The 20,547-nt window shown below is 39.7% G+C and overlaps 2 protein-coding genes across 4 annotated transcripts; both read right to left on the bottom strand.

Annotated features, from left to right (window-relative positions):
* Nucleotides 1-8,568: 8,568 nt before the first annotated feature.
* On the bottom strand, nucleotides 8,569-10,567 carry LOC109763916 (noroxomaritidine/norcraugsodine reductase-like). 3 transcript variants are annotated; one of them, XM_073496844.1, is made up of 6 exons: nucleotides 10,367-10,567; nucleotides 10,075-10,282; nucleotides 9,263-9,488; nucleotides 9,041-9,147; nucleotides 8,998-9,007; nucleotides 8,569-8,862 (listed from the first exon to the last, which is right to left on the bottom strand). In XM_073496844.1, exons 1-6 carry the CDS (start codon nucleotides 10,441-10,443, stop codon nucleotides 8,705-8,707), a joined length of 786 nt encoding a protein of 261 aa, XP_073352945.1. In that variant the 5' UTR covers nucleotides 10,444-10,567; the 3' UTR covers nucleotides 8,569-8,704. The 3 variants fall into 3 exon arrangements, with proteins under 3 accessions (XP_073352945.1, XP_040251849.1, XP_073352960.1); XM_040395915.2 differs by lacking the exon at nucleotides 8,998-9,007 and having other exon boundaries at nucleotides 9,037-9,147; XM_073496859.1 differs by lacking the exon at nucleotides 8,998-9,007 and having other exon boundaries at nucleotides 8,569-8,866.
* Nucleotides 10,568-17,235: 6,668 nt separating this feature from the next.
* On the bottom strand, nucleotides 17,236-19,149 carry LOC109763915 (noroxomaritidine/norcraugsodine reductase-like). Its single transcript, XM_020322797.1, has 5 exons — nucleotides 19,073-19,149; nucleotides 18,789-18,996; nucleotides 17,838-18,063; nucleotides 17,615-17,721; nucleotides 17,236-17,397 (listed from the first exon to the last, which is right to left on the bottom strand). The coding sequence occupies exons 1-5, from the start codon at nucleotides 19,147-19,149 to the stop codon at nucleotides 17,236-17,238; spliced, it is 780 nt and encodes a 259-aa protein (XP_020178386.1).
* Between the last annotated feature and the right edge of the window lie 1,398 nt (nucleotides 19,150-20,547).

Below are 20,547 nucleotides of genomic sequence, written 5' to 3'. Positions count from 1 at the left end.
TCAAACAACGATAAATCTCAAACATTGATATAAAGCTCTCTTAGTCGGCATGCAGAGACGTAGACATGCCTTAATCATGTTTTGCTTTGTCATCATGGTGCCAATTCTATAACATCCCTTATATATTTCCTCTTAAAAAGCAAGGGAAACAGAATTCTAACATCGTAGACGGCTCAGAAGTTTCCAAGTGACATCATACTATGTAGACCCATGGAATTACTCCGATATCAAAATGCTACCTATATCGTGGCTAATTTTATATGACCGGGTCTTGACGCGCCATTTGGAGTTGACTGCGAAGGCGAACGCAAATCTCTAGCATAGACTTTTTCCGAGAAGTATCTCTCCGGAAACCGTGAGCAATTAACCTTTGTCTAGGGCGGCACACGGTGATCGCTAGACTAATCATGCACCTGAACGGTTTGTCATGCTAATGTCGACCCGAGCTCGTGCCCCTATCACCATTCACCAGAAGCCAATGTTCCTTTGAGACTCTGAGTGCAACCTAAGAATTATTTCACCGAGTACCGTACTACTAAATCACGGTACTCCAGGGGGCTATTTGCACATGACATAATCTCCAAATTAAAAACCGGTGGCGTTGGTGTCTCACGTGGCCAGTTTAACTGTCAACGTCGCCCGAAAAAAAAACGTCGCCCGGCGAGTAGGTGGTCCATGACGTGCGGGCCCGAGCTATCAATCACTCAATCAGTGGCTCCCACCTGCATGCCGATCTGGTACGCGACGGCGTTGAAGTGGCTGCCACGTCAACCCGCGTGTTCTCCGACGAGGACGCATCTCAGCCATCCGCTGCACATCCGGCGGCCAAGGTGTGGCAGTCGGTGACGTGTACGCGTGTGTGGCTGTGCTTGGCGTTGCCAGCTTTCACGAGACTCTCAGCACGTGGAGTGACCGGTGGAATGAAGGAATAGTGACCGTGACCGACGGTCGATGGGCAGGCTTGCATTGCACGCCCCCACGTGATCCAATGCTCTCTCCATGTGTGTAACCATATTAAAAACTGTAACAACAACCTAACCTAATCACGTCGTTTCAGCTAACCTGTTCTTTTAGTGGACTGATCTCGGCGCCGATGGCACCAAAATAGAATTGCTAATCGTTAGATAAACAACCAGGGTGGGTAGCTAGAGCAGCCTAACGAACACCAGCAACTAACATGTTCTATCACCTCTCCTCTGATGTACATACATCACATCACCAAAGTGAAATATTCCATTGGTCCGAAAGTACTTGTCGGAGAAATGAATGTATCTAAAACTAAAATACATCTGGATACATTTATTTCTTCGACGAGCATTTAAAATACATTTAGATACATTCATTTGTTTGACAACGACAAACATATCCGGACAGAGAGAGTTCATCATAACAAACACTATTTGGCATTATGAAGAATCTTAGTACTAGCACATGTGCACCACTGCACTATATGCATGCATGGTACACCTCCTAACACCAACCAAGGTTTGCTTGCTGAGTGTACAAAAACCGTACCCAAAATATAGTGCAGCTTCATTCATTCACTCATTGACACGGACGAACGACACAGATATTCCATGCTCTCCCTTGTTCCAATAATATAAGCATCTTGAGATGTGCGAATTGCAACAAACGATGGCCATCTTCCCCTGGTGGGTCCCACCATAGAGATGATAATGCCGTTGTTGGCTTCAAAATCAACATCCAGTGAAAGCTAAGTGCCCTAACTAATCAGTGAAAGCGTAGTGCTCTAACTAATCCGGCCCGGCCGTTGTTGGGGCCGGGGTGACGTGACTTTCACCCACCGTACCCCCTACGTTTGAAAAGCACCTGTTTTAATTAACTTTGACATGTTTGTCCATACCGCTTTGTTCGCAGCCGACTCGTATCTCGGCTTCTTTTTCATTTCATTTCACGTCGTCCTCACGGGTCACGCGATTAGTCACCACTGATAATTCATTTATGTCTTTATCGAGAAAAGTGTCACTTTTGGAGCTGGGTCGTCGGTGCGAAAATAGGCCACCACAGCGCTGCTGTGTACAAAACTATATATACATATGATGTTTTAAACATGGGTTTGAGCAAAATTATAATCTTCACGCATAAAGATGAACCTACCCTGTCTCTGGCTTTTGACAAATCAACATGTTTTTGGTTGGGCCTAAGACCGTACCAGTAAACATAATCGCGCTTGCATGTGCACATAAAAAAGCAGGGCAGAAAAGAATGTTGTCATGTGCGAACAACGCATGTGATCAGTTCAGTGCCACCAACCAAGCCAGGGCAAGCATCAGGGAGCATGATTGTCACCTCTCAAGATCCTGGTGCCAAACTTGCTTCCAGATCCCCAATGTGGGACATACACAAACATCGGCCACCCTTCAAGTTGACCTAGATTTGCTCATAGCTGTCAGCCTGTTACTCCAATCCAGTGCGTTGTGACATTTCCGAATCAGGATCAATGCATATACTACTCCCTCCGTTTCATATTAATTAACGCTCAGACGAATGTATCTAGACGTAAGGATCAATGCATACTTAGATGAATATATATGCTGACGGCCCAGAAGCGGCCGCCATCACCTTCCTCTCCTTCCCTCCCCTCTCACCTCGTCGTTGTCGGAGAAAACCGGCAGGCAAAGCCTGCATGGCCAGTGGCGACGGCGGGCTCATCTCCTCGCGGTTAAAGAAGCCCTCATGACTGGAGCATTGTGTAAGTCCTAGAGGACCACCATTGAAATGTGCACACTGCAAAATGCAATGGTCTGTCAGCTTCCATTGGTGGGTCCCACTCCCACCACAGAGATCTGTAATGTCGTCGTTGGCTTTAGTCAACACCAAGTTGAAACCTGCTTTCTTGCTCTAACTAATCCGGCCCGTTTTGATTTTGACACTTTGCCCATATCGCTTAATTTGTTCACGGTTGATTCGTTTCTCGATTCTTTTCATTTCATGTCATCCTCATGGGTCATGCGATTAGTGGCCACTTATTTTTTTATGTCTTTATGCTGAAAAGTGGCACCTTTGGAGGCGAGTCGCCATCGGTGCTAAAAGAGTAAGAGACTGCCCAATGCTATGCAGTTTTTAGCCCTTTCTTATTTACAAAAGCATGGTGATTTAAACATGGGTGTAAGAAGAAGAAAACTAACTACAGTACTTGATTGCCTCCTTTTGATGATTTAAGATGAATAAATCAACCTTGCCTCTGGCATTTGACCAACTCCTAGCATGTGCACATAGAGGGAAAGACTAAAAAATTAATTAACATAATCACATATGTTGTGCACATAGTGAAGCAGGCAGAAAAGAATGTGTGTCTTTGCGAACAAACATGGGATTAGTTCAGTGCCAACAACCAAGGGCAGGTGAGGTGATGCTTATCTAGCATGCATGGTTGTCATACTTGTCATCTCTAGAACCCTATATGCCGCTTAATGCGGCAGTGTGTCGTGCTTTCGCACAGGACACCATGATAGGGACTGATAGTGGGCGGGGCAATGTTAGCTGTTACGTTCTCCCAGTTTAGGAACATGCTAGGAGTTTCTGTCTGTTTTTTACTTTTTGTTTTTGGGAACATCATAGAAGGTTCCTTGAACTTGTTTTTGTCTCATTTTTTTAATTTTCCTTTCTTTTAAAATTATTTTTCATCTTGTTTTTTCTGTTTCTATTTTTTTAGAAAGTCATAAATTTCAAAGTTTCTTCAGAATTTTAAATTTTCGTTAATGTTTTTCTAATTTGTTTATGTTTCAAAGTGGTTCAGATTTCCCATAAATTCAATTTTTTTTAAAATTCAGCATTTCATATTTTCCTGATTTTCAAAGTTTTTTTATGTTTTTAAAAAATGGTTCCTTTCTAGAAAATTGTTCGTCGTTTTCAATTTTTTTTCGTGTTCTTGAAAAAAGTTTGGAATTTTGAAAAACTGTTCGGGGAATTCATAAATTTTTTCATTTTTTAAAATTTGTTTGTGTTTGTCCAATATTCGGAATTCCAAAAATTGTTCTATTTTTTAGGATATTTTTGTTGAAAATTTTAAAAAATATTTTTGAATTGCCGGTGCTGCAGTTTGTTATTAAATACTTTTGCAATTTGTATCAATCAAGAAAAGTTAGATGTTGTACTGGCCTGAGCCAGGCAATTATGGTGCAAGGTCCCGGGTTCATTGACATCAAGAGAACGCACTGTTTCTTGGCATTTTTTGCGTTGCGCGTTATAAGAAAACATGCTTCTAGTTGCGCCCGAAGGGCCGACCCGGTCTTCTAGAAAAAAAATGCATCATATTGGGACACGACTGTACTGATGTGAAGTGGAAACAACGCTAAGATCTCCTAATCGACGCCTTCTGCGCAGGTTATGGGTTCCGACGCACACACACCTGCATATATGAGCCGACCCATCAGAGCGTGGCGCGATCACCCGGCAGGCGCGCAGCTCATTCGCTTTGGGTCAATGGTTGATCAGTCGACAGTTAACTAGTTGACTGGTGAATGATTGACTTGTGAAAAAAGCAAATAAATTCTAAAACAACAAGAACAAATCTTAAGAAAATCCAGAAAAGCTTTCGAATTCAAATAAGTTCACGGATTTGAAAAGAAACTTCAAAAAATTTCATGAATACGATTTTCATCATGATTTTGAAAAAATTTCAACAATTTGGAAAAGCACAAAATTGAAAAAGTTCTTGAGTTTGAAAAAAGTTCATCGATTTGAAAAAGCTTACAAATTCAAGAAAAGCTTGGAAATTTGAAAAAAGCCACTGATTTGAATAAAAAATTGCAAATTCAAAAAATTTCATTAATTTAGATTTTTTTTTGGAAAGTTCACTAATTTAGAAAAGTTCACTAATTTAGAAAAATAGCTAACAAATTTGAAAAGATAAATTTGAAAAAAGTTCATCAATTTTGAGAAAAGAACTGATGAAATTTATAAATGCTCACTGGATTTTGAAAAAGGTTTAAGGATATGATAAAATTCATCAATTTAGATAAAAAAATGTTCACCAATTTTAGAAATTAAATCGAATGCAAAAAAGTTCACTAAATTGAAAAGTAGTTGACGTTTTTTAATAAAATTCATTATTTTGAAAAGGTCACGAGTTTGAATAAATTTTGTATATTAAGAGGGAAGAAAAAATGAAAGGAAGAACAGTAAAAAAATAAAAAATTGTAAAACAGCGCGCCAGAACAAAATATGATAAAAAAAACCATAATTTTTTTAACGTTACATTTGCCACAAGTAGAGAAAAAGAAGTGAGTGGGAAAAAGAAAGTTTGCTGTCATAGTGGTTATCACTGCCATGACATGCACTCCTAGTTTTTGAAGTTTAGAAGAAAAGAAGGTAAAAGGTTAATAGGCCGAGCGCAGGACGACAGGGAAGGGAGTGTGCCAAGTTGCAAAAAGCACTGTAACGAGCGCTGAAGGCGCGAAATAAGAGTTGGGAACAATGCTCGCCCGCGCAACACCGTGTTCATGGGCCAGGTGGGCTGCAAGGAGTGTAAAACGCATTGCTCGATTTCTGCAACAAATCACACAGGAGCTCTAATTGTGGGTGGAACTGTCTATCCCAATCGATGGGGTGCAGGATCGAATATTGCAGTGCTCTATTTTTCCTTTTTTTTTTGAATTCTGTTTATACTTCCCAAAGAATCAAAATATATATTACCAAATACACCTTACATAATATATTTGTAAAAATGTTAATAAACCATTTGAAAAAGTTAAATGAGTATAAAAAGAATTTTCTCATGTATATGGAAAAAATATACAAAAAATATACAATGTGTATGAAAGAAGTTGACCATTCATTTAAAAAATGTTAATCAAACATCTAAAACATGTTAATATATAAAAATATTAATCAACCTTTTAATAAATGTTAAAAGTGTGTAGTCAAAATGTTTTTCATGTATAAGGAAAATGTATTTAAAAATTATACAATGTGTATGAAAAAAATGTTGATCCTGCATTAATAAAACGTTAAAAATGTGTAAATATATGTTCCTAATGTATACGAAAATTGTATAATATGTACGCAACAAAGTAGAGATTAAAATATATATTTCAAATAAGCTAATCTCGTATTTATAAAAAAATTATATGTGTGGATAAAAATGTTTCTTATGTATACAAATACAAGAAATGTAGAATGTGTAAGATAAAATATTGACATAAAAATATATGTCTCAAAAATGTTCAATGTATACATAGATAAATTTTCTTGTATTTGAATAAAATATTAACAGGTATAATTTTCCCCTATTTTATACGAAAAGAGACATAAAAAACAATGAAAAAAAACTAAGGAAACCAATGCAACCCGAAAAGGATACAAACAAAGTGAAAGAAAAAACAAAGAAAATAAATAAAAGAAAGGAATAAAAACCAGTGAAAACCAAGAAAAAGAAACGAAAGAAATGGAAGAAAAGAAGTACGATTTTCTTTTGTGAAAATTGAGAAACAAACAACAAAAACCGTTGAAAAGCCTAAGAAATCCAAAAGAAAAAATAAAATGAAATGAAAAAGAAACACAAAAACCAGACCGAACCATTAACAGCGAGCCACATCGAGTGAGGCAAGCGACCACATAGCACACGAGTGGGACAGGAGAGAAGAATTGGCCTGGCCCAATTAAAACACAAAGAGATTTTTTTGGAGTAGAGGGTATGATAGGTTTCGTTATAAGTGAGATATAGGTTTGATGGTGATATAGGAGGGCGGCTCTTGCAGTAACCACCCCTAGGAGGAATGGCTCGCTGCAGGGAGCCGGAACTGGCCCGGCCCAGTAAGCTGCTACCACGCCGTGGTGATGTCATGGACATGTCACGCATGTTTTTTTCTTCTTCACATTTTTTTTTTTGCATTTCTTTATATTTTGTATTAATCTTGCATTTGAAGAATGTGAAACATGTATAGAAAAATGTTTCTGTTGTACACGAAAAATGAATAAATATGAATGTAAAAATGATTTTTTAATCATATGTATGAATTTTTTTGTGACAATTATAAAATGTTGCATATTTCAAAATAAATGCATATGACATTTAAAAATAATATAAAATGTTAAAAATGTATTAATGCAAAAATAAGTTTTGACCAGTAAAAATAGTAGGTAACTTTTTTCAAAATCATAAGAAGTTTCAAAAAAAGTGTTCATTACATTTTTCAAAAAATGTGTCTACAATGCAAAAAAAATGTTTGCATGGTTCAAAAAATGGTGTTTATTGTTGAAAAATGATTCAACATGTATTTAAAATTGTTTAACACATATTTGAACAAGTGTTGAAAAAACAAAAAACAAAAAACCAACAAAGAAACAAAATGAAAAGAAAAGATACCAAAAAAGCCACAGAAAGAAACAAAGAAAACCAAAGTATATAGAAGAAAAAAAAGAAAAACCGACGAAAAAACAAGGAAATCAAAAGCATAATAATGAAGTAAGAAAAACCAAGGAAAAATGGCAAAGAACAAAGAAAACCATAGAAAAAACAATAGCTTCTACAAATTTATAAGATTATTTCTTAGTTTGTTTGATGTGATGCATCGGATGCAACCATTGAGACACATTTGCTCCATTATTTATTTATTTTTTCTCTTTTAAGGCTATATTGATGTGCTTTTCTAAAACTAGCACCATCAAAGTTGACACTCTAGTATAATATTTATTTTAATTCAGGAATTCATAATTGTAGAGTTTTGCTTCCTAGGCATGCCTTGGTTTGAAACTGTAATCTGCTCAGGTCATGATGGCAATAACATAGTTGTGTTGCTGGATTTGAAACCCGTGTCTGACATATTTCAACCACTGCTCTAGCACCAGTTCCTTGAAATGATGATTTGTGAAATTACTAGCTTTTTATTTAAATGGATACTTGTGAAATGCCCGTTATTGTTTTGTGAATGCATGAGTGAGGATATGGATTATCGTTCAGGTTGTTTCACATGACTAAAGCATTTCCCGTGCCTAGCCAGGAAAAGGTACCAGTTCTAAAAATCAATATCATGGGTTGTTTCTACAAAACAATCGATGATATTAACGAGTTGCAACGAGTCCTTGAATGATCACGATCGATATCAATGCGACCGTATGTCATAACAAAGATGCAAACTTTACGTCTGAGCATAACTAGAGTGTATAGTTCTTATAGGCATATCTTACAGATGAGAATTTGTAACTCTCGGGTGCCACACACTCCTATATGAATATAGCACTAGAAAATATATTAGGAAAATTCAAAAAAATTCTGAAATTTTAGGATATGAAACTTGGGTACCCGTTGTGCACACGTGTTCAGTTTCGTGGGGAATAGGTGCCCATGGTAATGCCAGTAAAAAAGACAAAAAATTCGTATGTGTAGAAAAAAAAACTGAATGTAACGTATGTCGGGCCGTAATTCCTACCCCACGGATACCACAGACACCCATTCCCCATGAAAATGAACATAGGTATACAACGGTCACTCAAGTTTCATATCCCAAAATTTCATTTTTTTTTTGAAATTTCCTGATATTTCTTTAATGCTATTTTCTTATAGGGTGTGTGGCACCCGAGAGCTGCAATGCATTTTCCCATTTCTTAATCCATACATGGTTATAGAACAACATACTCCTATATTTGTAATGAAACCAAACATCAACAAACGTGATGTAGGTATATCCTGATTAATTAATTTATTTTTCCCAATCGGAGTAGTAGCACTAGCAGCTAGACTCTAATAAATGGTTCGACCGCCGTCGATACAAATAACCTGGCCGGTGATATAGGACGCCGTGGGCATACAGAGGAAGGACACCACAGAAGCGACCTCCGTTGGCTTGCCGCTCCGCCCCATCGGGATCCGCGAGCATGCTTGCTCGAGTGCATCCGGCTCTAACTGTTGCATCCACAACAACATAAGTATATATGCCAGTACCAAAATAAAAGTTAGATAAGTATGAAATGTTTTAACGATAAATCAGTTTAATTGTTGAGTATTTTTAGGACATCATATACTTGAAACAGGGCTAGCCAAAAACTAAATGGAGTCACAATGCGATTTCAAACCTACATCTTTGATCATGTCTGTCGACACAATGCCTGGGGCAACGGAGTTCACACGAATATTGTCTCTAGCCCACTCAGTGGCGAGGCTCCTTGTAAATTGGTTCATTCCCCCTGCATGTGAGCCAGCATGTATAAATGAGAAACAAAACCCAAACAAGAGGTTAGGCCACATTTATTTGCATGGAGTATTCCATAAGCTTGTTTATCTTGTCAGATGCATATGTACCTTTTGTGATGCCATAAAGTGCGAGGCCTGGGTAGCCAAATATACCTCCAACAGAGGAGATATTGACGATGCTACCTCCTCCAAGTATAGAGGCGTTGATGAGTAGAGGATGCGCGAGCTGACTAAGGTGGAAGCTAGACTCTAAGTTAGTCTCCATCAATTGTGCATAGTCGTCCGCCGTCCACTCTGTAGCCGCTTTCAAAACCAATTGCCCCGCATTGTTCACCTATGTTGTCGATATGAATGGGTTAAGAAAGTTTCATAGGTTTCGTGGATCTTTTTTGGGATTTTCAGTTACTCCTTCACTTGAGATATTCCATTTATTAAGTGAAGACTTTAACCAGCAATAGGTAATATTATTAATATTTGTTTTTATTTAATACACAAAATTGAGGTTGTTAGCTTCGTGCTGAGAAATACCTAACTAAAAATACAATTTATATCACACCAATAAGATATTAATCAGGTAATTTGTTGGCTGAGGTCTTGTCTTAAACAGCAACTATAAATGTGAGTTCATGTACATACTGTATTTTTTTCTGTCTGTTTGAAATTGATTTTACCACGCTTACCACATGGTATGTACAGACTGTATTTAGCATGAAATACAATACACTTTCTTCATCCATTCAATATCACCTTAGCAAAAAATCTGGCATGGTGAATCTAAGAAACGACACAAGGTGGATCATTTGGAGTGCTCTATATATTAACCAAAATAAACCTGGACCAAATGATGAAGTTTTTTGTTTTGTTTTTGCATACATGAGTATGTTTTGACAGCAACGAACGGTAATTCGGCTAGACCTTACCAGTATGTCCAGCTTGCCGTCGAAGGACTCCCTGGCCGTCTCCATGAGCTTCACCCTCTCAGCACGCACAGAGACATCGCACACGGAGACGGTGACCGCCAGCTTCTCCTCCTCCCACTGCCGGCGGCACTCTTCCAGCTCCGCCGCGTTGCGGGAGCACGTGTGCACCCGCGCCCCGAAGCCGGCAAGCTCCTCCACGATGGCACGCCTATGTACGCATGAATCGAGCATGACGGCTTTCGAAAACTCAAGGGAAACGTACCGTACGTGCACCCACGTGTGTATTACGTACCCTATTCCTTTGCTGCCGCCGGTGACGAGCGCCGTCGCGCCGGCCAGGCTCCACCTCTTCTCCCTGCTCGTCGTCATATCTCCTCCTCCTCCGCCGGTGGCGAATTGAGTGTAGGATGCTTGTGTGTGCGTACATATATTCTGATCACGTCTACATTGTTGAGGTAACGAGTCTTAAATTAGCTGTGCAAGACTAGTTCTGCCGTGCCAGGCCAAGAACATATATTAAACTAATGACGTATTATACTACGTATTATGGAGCAGGCCGTCAATTAGATTTTTGCTCTGGTGGTTTGGTGTTAGACTCGACAATTTGTCTCTTTGTGCTCCAGTTTTGACTTGGCTCGACCGACTAATCATTGGCGCGCATCGACTGCCTCTGCGACCATCCGCTTGGTGCTTTATCGTGTGGTGCACACCATCCTCCCCGCCGTGCACGTGTTTGCAACATCAAGCGTGTTGCAAACAGCCGAGCGCAAGCTGCGCAACGCAGAGCCTGCAGCGGACTGACCAACGGAGTGCCTTTTTCCCAATTTGATTTTCCCATGGCCCGGCCGAGTGCGTTTCGCCCAAATTGATTTTCCTTTGGCCGGTGGCGGTGAAGTTTGTCTGAGTCAGTTCTACGAACCCTTTCGGCTCATACACGAATCCTAGCCTATCTGAGTCACAAAATGAAGGGCTCTTCAGAAGGCGCCACCCAAGTCTCCTTTGCTACTTCGGAGTTAGGATTTTCTTTTCCAAGGAAGGTGGATTTTCTGTGTTCCGCAACACGAACAGGATGTGTAGAAGATCGATGTGCCATCTTTCTAACCACCTTCATTTGTTGTATGATCAGTAGGGAAGAGAGCCTTTGATAAAGGGACCCCCAACCAAGAAATCTATTGTCTCATAGCGACGGTGAAGCTCGTATCGCGGAACTAGAACATTTCTTTGATTGATGGGTCAGATAGGAAGCAGGCAAGCAAACCAAGTTATAGGTTAGGAAGGTAGAACTCGGAAAGGTTGTCCTATGCCTACCTTTGAAGTCTTTGGGTAGGACATCAGGCTAAGGTCTTATGATGAGCCACGCGCATATGAGGTTTACTGCAATCCTTAAAGCTCTGTCCCATATCCTACCACTAGAACTCCTATGCCGGAACATGAACAGAGAAAGTTGTGAATGTAGTCTTAGGAACGAACCCGGGGTTGCTCTCGCTAAAAGATTGTACTAAAGAAAGCTAGAAAGCTCAATTCCAAGCTTTAAACCTCTGGTTCACTGGTCGGTGAATGGATGAGTTTTTGAAAATAGAGAACATGGACTCGATTGAACAAAGGTGACACTGGAATGAATAGCCCACTTGTTTCGGGCAAGAATGGATGGGACAAATCGACTCGAGTTACCGAGCGACCTTCACTCTTCGACTCGAGCTTTCACTTATGATTTTCTCTTGTTTTGATTTATTAGGCTTTTAGGGAAGGAAGAGGGTCTAGAATAAAACTATATCTACGAGTGCCGCGAATGACGACAGAGAGGCTCACCAGGGCCGTGGGGCGGCCGAAGCTGCTCGGGGCAGGGAGCTGCCGATGGTGTGGGAAAGTATCCAGGGCTTATCCCAAGTGGCGGCCAAGGTCACTCGGAGCTCGGCGCTGCCGGGTGAGCGGGCGTGCACGAAGGGTCGACGATGACCGATGTGTATTGTGGTGGTGCGGCTGCGAGGACGGCGGGAACAGAGAGGAAGGAGTCGAAGGGGTTCATGGCCACAACGGAGTGGCCCGTCGAGGCAAGGCGGACGGTTGTGGGCGGTGTGAGGCCATGGTGATGCTCGGCTGTGCTCGCGCTCGAGCGCGTGCCCGCGTGGAGAAAGGGAGCTATGAGAGGAGGTTAGGGAAGGGATAGCATGGTGCCTTGAATTGGTCATACAAGCCAATAAAAAATTGGGGTCATTTGACGGATGTCGAGAAACAACGTGTTTTCAAACGGAGCATTCTGACACTACCAGACACCCTGTTTTCTTGGACATTCTTAAATTGAATTCAATTTTTTCTAGCAAGTGGGCATATGCCCATGGTAGGCACCAATGCCATGTTTGAAGCAAAAAAATATTTAAAGTCAAAATTTAAACAGGTACTTGCTACTTGTAAACTGCGTTGGGTTTTTCTTCGAAGAGGAGGGGTGAAGCAGTACAATAGAGATAAGTATTTTCCTCAGTGAGAACCAAGGTTATCGGACCAATAGGAGCACCAACTAAATCCCCGTGAACGGCACCTGGACACACAAAATCAAATACTTGCACCTAACACGGACAAGAGGGTTGCCAATCCCCTTGAACTCGTTACTTGTAATGATTAAATGTTGTAGTGGTAGATAGATAAATTTCAAAACAAAATAAAAGTAAAATAATTGTAGCAAAGTATTTTTAGTTTTCTTAATATGATTAAAGTAGACCCGGGGGCCATAGTTTTTCTCTAGAGACTTCTATCTCTAAACAATATCATATGGTGGGTAGACAAATTATTGTCGGATAATTAATAGAAAAACACATAGTTATGACGTATTCATGGCAATGATCATGTATATAGGGCATCACGCCTGTGACAAGTAGACTGACTCCTTCTTGCATCTATTACTATTACTTCACCAATCAATCGCTATCCAGCATGTATCTATGATATTAAATTCATGACTCGCATTAAGCAAGATGACATGATGTAGACTAAATAAACTCAAGCAATATGATTTAACCCCGCCGTTTTACCCTTAATAGCAACAATATAATATGCGCCTCGCTACCCCTAATGTCACTAGGTGTAGACACCGCAAAATTAAACCCATTACAAAGCACCTCTCCCACTGAAGATAAATCAATCTAGTTGTCCAAACCAAACAGATAGATCAGAGAGAAATACAAAGCTATAAAAAATGCATAATAAACTTCATAAAAAACTCAATTAATTTCAATAAATAATATGATCATAAACTCATAAACTCATAATTTATCTTATCTCAACAAACACACCGCAAAAAAAGATTACATCGGATAGAACTCCAAGAAAATCGAGGAGAACATTGTATTGAATATCAAAGAGAGAGAAGAAGTTATATAGATACTAGCTACGTACCCGTAAGTCTGTGGTGAACTACTCATGCATCATCGGAAGGCAGCAAGGATGATGTAGAAGCCCTCCGTGATCGATTCGCCCTCCGGCAGAGTACCGAGAAATGTCTCTAGATGGGATCGTGGAAGAATAGAAGATTGCGGTGATGAAAAAAGTGTTTCGTGGCTCTCTGGTGTTTTGGGAATATGTTGGAATTTATAGAAGCAAAATTAGATCAAACGGAGTTGCGTGAGGTAGGTCGCGCCCTGTGAGCTCGTGGTTCTCTCGTAGCCCTTCTAGCCTCCTCCCTAACCTTGTAGGGTCCCTTCTGGTCCAGAAAAAAATCACCGTAAACTTTCATCGTGTTTGGACTTTGTTTGGTATTGATTTTCTGAAAAGTCAAAAAGAAGCTAAAAACACGAACTGACACTAGGCACTGGTTAATAGATTAGCCCAAAAAATAATATAAAATAACATATAAATGCATATAAAGCATCAATGATTAATAATATTGTAACATGAAACAACAAAAAATATATATATACTGGAGACATATCAGTACTTAAAACTGTTATTTTACGCATAACTAATAAATACAAAGGGATAAAATTGAAAATAGATTTTTTAAAGCATTTAATAATCATTTGAAGGATTAAATAATTTAAATAATAATTTAAAACAGTTACTTAAAACTATTATTTTGGTATTCGAAACAATATTTTAAAATTTTGAACTGGTTTAAAAAATAATAAAGTTCGAAAAGGATAAATAATTTAGCCAAGAAGAAGAAAACAAAAAAGAGAAAAATCCTTAGGCCTTGGCGAAACTAGGCAACGAGATCGCTCTCGTTGGGCGCTTGTTCGGCCGGCCCAAGCGCTCGTGGATTTGGAAAAAGTTCACGAATTCAAAAAATGTTGTCGCTTGCAAAATTTGTTTAGAAATTCAAAAACTATTCCCTTTTTAATATTTGTTGACAAATTCTAATAATGTTCATGTTTCCAAAATTTGTTAGGAATTTTAAAAATATTCCCATTTAAGAAAATCTACATAAATAAAAAATGATCTGGGAATTTAAGACAAATTCGTTTCTAATATTTGGTAATATTTGTTTTGAAAATTCCAAATTTGTTAGGGTTTTCATTTTTTTGAGATTTTTGAAAAATGTTCTTTTTTCTAATTGTGTTTTTAGAAATATTTGTCTTTTGAAATTCTCAGCAATTTTGCAAGACATGGTCATTATTTTTAAAATTTATGTACAATTTCAAAAATTACAAATATTTGTATTATTTTTAAAAATTCAAATATGTTTTAAAATTTGAACAAATTTTGATAGCATGAGATTTTTTTAGAAAAGAAACAAAAGAGTTATACCAAAAATGATGAACACACAAAGTTATAGTAAGAAAAATACAGGTTCGCTATAGCAAACCGATTGCTCAACGATAATTGTTGTAGGCCGCGTTTCCTAGTTAGACAATAGACGCTGATGCTTATTACCTTGTGTGGCCTGCGATGAATAGTCAGCAGTGGGAGTTATAGGGTTCGATCCCTCACACTGTCATTCCTTTTTCAGGAAAATTTTCCCTGTTTCAGCGCGCGACAATGGGCCGGTCCAGTCGGCCGGCCTCTCGTCTATTTGACACGAGCACTAATATCTTGCCTAAAGCGAGAAGAGAGGAAATCTCACTTAAGGTGTGGCATATATTGGGCCGGCCCATCGCGCCGCTGGCGGCAGGCCATATTCTTGTTTTTCCTGGTTTTTTTGTTTTGTACTTTATTTATATTTCCAGATATTCTATGTTACAAAAAATGTTAATCCAAGTATATCAAAAAGGGTTAAACACGTATTTAAAAAATGTCAATCAGGCATTTAAAAAATGTTAAATGTGTATAAAATTGTTGACCATTTATTTAAAATTAACCATATATTTAAAAATGTTAAATGTGTATTAGGAAAATGTATTACATATGTACCAAAATGTGTATTAAAAAGTGAAAGCCTAGAGAGAAAAAAATCCCATGAAAAACGAGAAAGAAAAAAAAAGACCATTTTTTTGAAAAAGAGGATTGCCCATGGCCTCTGCATCAGAGTGATGCATGCGGGCATATTATTAAAGCAAGCAGTCAACAAGTACCTAGTTTGGTACAAGCTCGCAAAACGAGTAGCAACGAAACAAAATTCGCCACAATCGACATAAATAGGACCAGATGACTAAACACCTATGCTATTTGTTGGACCGCCTGTAACTATTTCATGCTACGTCTCCTAACGGTTGCACTCAAAACCTATATGCTCTTTGGGTTCCGCATGGCTGAGTGACGATCACGTACGTATCCAACCAGTTGCTCTGTAGATAACCTACAATTTTTTTGATGGTTTGTCTTTTAAAAATCACATCATGCCGGCAGTTCCATATAGCCCAAATTAATCCACACACCCGATGAAAACCGAGAAAGAAAGAAAACCAAATAAAAAGAAAGAGGAGAAAAAACTAGTGAAAATAGAGAAAGAAATGAAGAAACCCCGATGAAAAATACAAAGAAAAAATAGAAACAAAGAAAACCCGGTAAAAACAAGTGAAAACCCGACTTTTTACTCTCAAGTAAGTCATGCTCTAGTTTTTATACCACAAAGCCGGAAGTGGCTCAGTGGCTCGCAGCGCCGGTTAGCAACAAGGAGACCCGAGATTGATCCCTCCTTCTCCCTTTAAATTTTATATTTCTTTTAATTAATAAGTGTGCCATAATGTGCCGGCCGGTTACTATATCCACGTCAGCGAGAAATCCTTCCATCTCGCTGAATGTGAAATATAGCTCCCGCTGTACGGTGTATACGTTCCGACGGATGACCCACCATACATATGAAAGTGTACGATTTGCCAAAGGCCCATATTGCCCTTTATACGTTCAGTGAGGTGGTTGTACCGAATCAGTGCTCAAAATAAAATATGGATGTATGTTCCTGGAGAACAAGAGGCAATGCTCTGTGGGTTTTATTACCCGTGACCATTATGGTGAGACCTTGTGTGTAGGCAACCAGGTTCTTGGTTGTTATTTTGACGTGGAAGAAGGAAAATCATGGATATCAAGTTGGGCCATTAGAACACTCTCCAGTATTTGGATACCTCCATGTTGGTTGAATATGACTCATCTATGATGGTTAATAGACTTAGTTGTGATTATGTAAGTTTCTCTAGATAGTGACAAACTTACATGGATATTCAAAATCTCATCAATATCCATAATGGCTACATGATTCAAAAGATCAAAAGAGGCCGGAATCTATTGCTCACTCCATTTGGCGATCAACAATATGTGGTGGTTGTGTTTCAAATACTTCTCACAAGCATTTTCTGTGGCTAGCAATTTTTTTACCAATTCTAACAAAGAGTATCGCAGGTTGTTTCTAAAGAACCATATGTGATATGAAAGAATCACATGCTACTTTTACTTTTCTTAAAACTGTACCACAGATGACCCAGTCACTGCGAAGTTAAATATGTTTGCGAAAAATCGTGTATAATTCCCTTTATGAATCGTATGTGATGATATGTTCTAGAGACGAGTGACTAAAATTATTTCTTATCTCGATCTAGACAAATACTATTTTTTCTATTTGGATGGAGGTACATCACATGCATGTTCCGGCCGAACCCTTCCAATAGCATGATCGATGGCGAAGAGCCATCTATATGTTACAAAAAATGCTAAATTACACATGTGTGTATGCTTTTTATAGGTTTTCTTACATGGTCATTGAAACATTATTATCGTACAAGCATCACCAGCTAAGCTCTAACAAATGGATCGACCACCGTCAATACAAATAACTTGGCCGGTGATATAGGATGCTGTGGGCATACAGAGGAAGGACACCATCGACGCGACCTCTGTTGGCTTGCCACTACGCCCCAATGGGATCCGCGAGTACTCTTTCTCCAGGGCATCCGGCTCTATCTGTTTGATCGAGAACAACCAAAATCGTTGTTAGTTCCCCGTTGTTTTTATGTAAGGAGTACCCCAAATAAAAAAATGTAATTATGGAAGATTTAACAATAAATTGTGTTTTGTTATCTGAATAATCCCAGTAATTATTGCGTATTTTCTGAACAATTTTTACGTTGGAACAAAGTTCGCAAAAAAGAAATAGTCACAATACAATTTTGACACATACATCTTTAATCATGTCAGTCATGATCATGGATGGAGCAACACCATTCACACGAATATTGTCTCTAGCCCATTCAGTGGCGAGGCTCCTTGTAAGTTGGTTCATTCCTCCTGCATGTGAGTCAACACGTATAAAGAGGAAAATGAAAAAAAATTGTCAGGGGCTTTTAGGATGATTGAAAAACCTTTTCATAAGCATATGGATATCTTGTCAGGTGTATATCTACCTTTTGTGATGCTATAAAGTGTGAAGCATGGGAATCCAACTGAGCCAGCAATGGAGGAGATGTTGATGATGCTGCCTCCTCCGCATATGGAGGCGTTGAGTAGGAGAGGGTGTGCGAGCTGACTGAGGTGGAAGCTCGACGCTAAGTTAGTCTCCATCAAATGCGAGTAGTTGTTCTCGGTCAACTCTGTAGCCACTTTGAAAAACAATTGCCCCGCATTGTTCACCTATATGTCAGTGTTCACTGTAAGAGAATCTTCCATAGTTTTCATGAATCTGTTTTGAGATTTTGTGTTATTCCCTTGGTTGATGTGTTTTCATTTGTGAAGAGGAAACTTTAAACGGCAAGAACTAATTTATTTATTCAGTAGTCCCATTGTAAAGAAATATAAGAGCATCTAGATCACTAAAGTAGTGATCTAAATGCTATTATATTTTGTTTACGGAGGGAGTACACAATCGAGGTTGTTTGCTTCACATTAATAACCCCTACTTATGAATTAAGATCCCATATTGCATAAATCAGATGTTTGTAGGGCAATTGATGGTCAAACTCTTGAAATGGACCACTAACAATATGAGTAATTTATTTGATGTCTCTGGTCTAGCATGCTACAAGCGGCTACAAATGGAGCAGCCACCTTAGCTAACATCTGACATGTCTAGTCTAAGAAACAACATATTAATGTACGTATTGCTTTTGGAGAGGTCTTAACGAATCGATTTCTATGTCCCTCCGCTCCATAATTATTGTCGTGGCTTTAGTTTTCGCTCTGTTCCATAACTATTGTTGTGGTTTTATGAACCAAAAGTCCAAAACCAGGATAATAATTATGAAACGGAGGGAGTATATTTTAAATCAATGGAGTTCCAAACAGGTTGCATGTTTTTATATTAGAAAAAAACTGTTTGTATATTGATCGGACCAAATAACTAATCGAGTGGCGAGTACCAATATGTCAAGCTTGCCGTGGAAGGATTCCCTGACCGTCTCCATGAGCTTCTCCCTCGCAGCGCGTACGGAGACATCGCACACGGAGACGGTGACAGACAGCTCCTCCTCCTCCCACTGCCGGCGGCACTCTTCAAGCTCAGCCGCGTTGCGGGAGCACGTGTGCACCCGCGCCCCGAAGCCGGCAAGCTCCTCCACAATGGCGCGCCTACACATGAGTCGAGCACGATGGCTAGCGAGTAAGTAACGCACTCTAAAACTCAAGAGGAACGTATATTACGTACCCTATTCCTTTGCTGCCGCCGGTGACGAGCGCCGTCGCGCCGGCCAGGCTCCACCTCTTCTCCCTGCCCGTCGTCATATCTCCTTCTTGTCCGCCGGCAATGACTTGGATGTATGATCGATGCCGCTGTACTTGTAAGTAGCATACAAATCCTCGCATCTACATTACCTTTAAGAACAAATTAAGAGGTAATGAGCCAATAACTGCCGCTGTGCAAGACTAATTCCTGCCGTGCTAAGCCAAGAAACATATACTCCACTGGTTGTTGTTTTAGAGCAGGCCGCCAACAAGAACTATAAACTAATAACCAGCCACTTGTTGTTTTACTGCAGGCCGTAGAGTTGGGAGTTTTGCTCTTGTTGTTTGTTGGTATTAGACTCTTGGAAATGAACTTGCCCTACACTGATGGTGCCCGCCGGGTAAAATGTACTCTATACTAGCGAAAGTACTCTTGTAGTCCCGAGCACAAATGAACTCGGATGAACAGTAAAATTGAAAAAAATATTGAAAACGAATTAAAAAAATTCTGATTTTTTTAGTGACAAACATTGCCAAAAGTTTCTCGCATTTGCTATTCTTCCGATACCTGAAAGTAAACTTTGCGTCAGTCAGATTATTTTTTCCTTTCCTCTGGCAATCACGTAGAGTACAAAGGCTTGGCCCATAATGGGACTTGGGACTGACTAGAGCAGCCCAGAGTATGTAGCTATTTTTTTTAAATAATACATTTTTTATTAAATTACAGAAATATTACGCTGAAAAAATAATTTTTAAAAATAATACACTGTCGGCCCGCTGCAGGCCGACTGAGCCTAGTCAGCCCACAGCAGGCCGACTGGTGGCCCATCTGCTTGCTGCTGGCCGATTGGGCTGTCGGCCACCAGATCAAGTCCAGTCGGCCTGCAGTTGGCCGACAGGGTCCAGTCGGCCTGCAGTCGGCCGATAGGCCTGCAGTGGGCCGACAAGGACTAATTGGCCTGCTGTGGGCCGACTGGTGCATGCCACCATTTTTTTTCCCGAACGATCCCCGTTTTTTTTAACTATGACGTATTCCGCACAACCCTTTCCCGCCATATGTTCGCGCCAACTATTTCCCGCCACCCGTTTCCCGCCACCCATTTCCCGCCAACCCTTTCCCACCATACCGCAGTCGTTCTTTCCCGCCATTTTCTCCTCTCTACCTATAAAACCCCCTTCAGACGGAGGTGGATAAGCATTCCAGTGTAGTGTAGTTGAGATGTCCCATTATCCTTTCGATCGTAGTTTTCACCCTGGGATGAGCAGGACTCTTCTGAGGCTAGCTACCGATTTCAGGATGGATAATAGGATAGTTCCATGGGACGAACTCACCGGTAGTGACACCATAATGAATGAGTTGGCTCACCAATTACGTAGGTCTGGGTGGCCTGAAAGGACCTATGTGAGGAGGTACGTAAAGAATTTCTTAGGTTGCATGACAGGTGGAAGAAGGTAGTG

The sequence above is a fragment of the Aegilops tauschii genome, chromosome 1 (genome assembly GCF_002575655.3).
Source record: "Aegilops tauschii subsp. strangulata cultivar AL8/78 chromosome 1, Aet v6.0, whole genome shotgun sequence".
Classification (NCBI taxonomy): Eukaryota; Viridiplantae; Streptophyta; class Magnoliopsida; order Poales; family Poaceae; genus Aegilops; species Aegilops tauschii.
Note: the sequence above shows the minus strand (reverse complement) of the source record. Positions and strands in the feature narration are given on the sequence as shown.

Excerpts from the sequence above, each read along its gene's own strand:
- LOC109763916 (XM_073496844.1), bottom strand. The coding sequence starts at position 10,443 with ATGACGACGAGCAGGGAGAAGAGGTGGAGCCTGGCCGGCGCGACGGCG. Across the intron at positions 9,489-10,074 it reads ACGGCAAGCTGGACATACTG|GTGAACAATGCGGGGCAATT; the intron begins GTAAGGTCTAGC and ends TCGACAACATAG. Across the intron at positions 9,148-9,262 it reads ACTTTATGGCATCACAAAAG|GGGGAATGAACCAATTTACA; the intron begins GTACATATGCAT and ends GCTCACATGCAG.
- LOC109763915 (XM_020322797.1), bottom strand. The coding sequence starts at position 19,149 with ATGACGACGGGCAGGGAGAAGAGGTGGAGCCTGGCCGGCGCGACGGCG. Across the intron at positions 17,722-17,837 it reads ACTTTATAGCATCACAAAAG|GAGGAATGAACCAACTTACA; the intron begins GTAGATATACAC and ends ACTCACATGCAG. Across the intron at positions 17,398-17,614 it reads TGACTGACATGATTAAAGAT|ATAGAGCCGGATGCCCTGGA; the intron begins GTATGTGTCAAA and ends TCGATCAAACAG.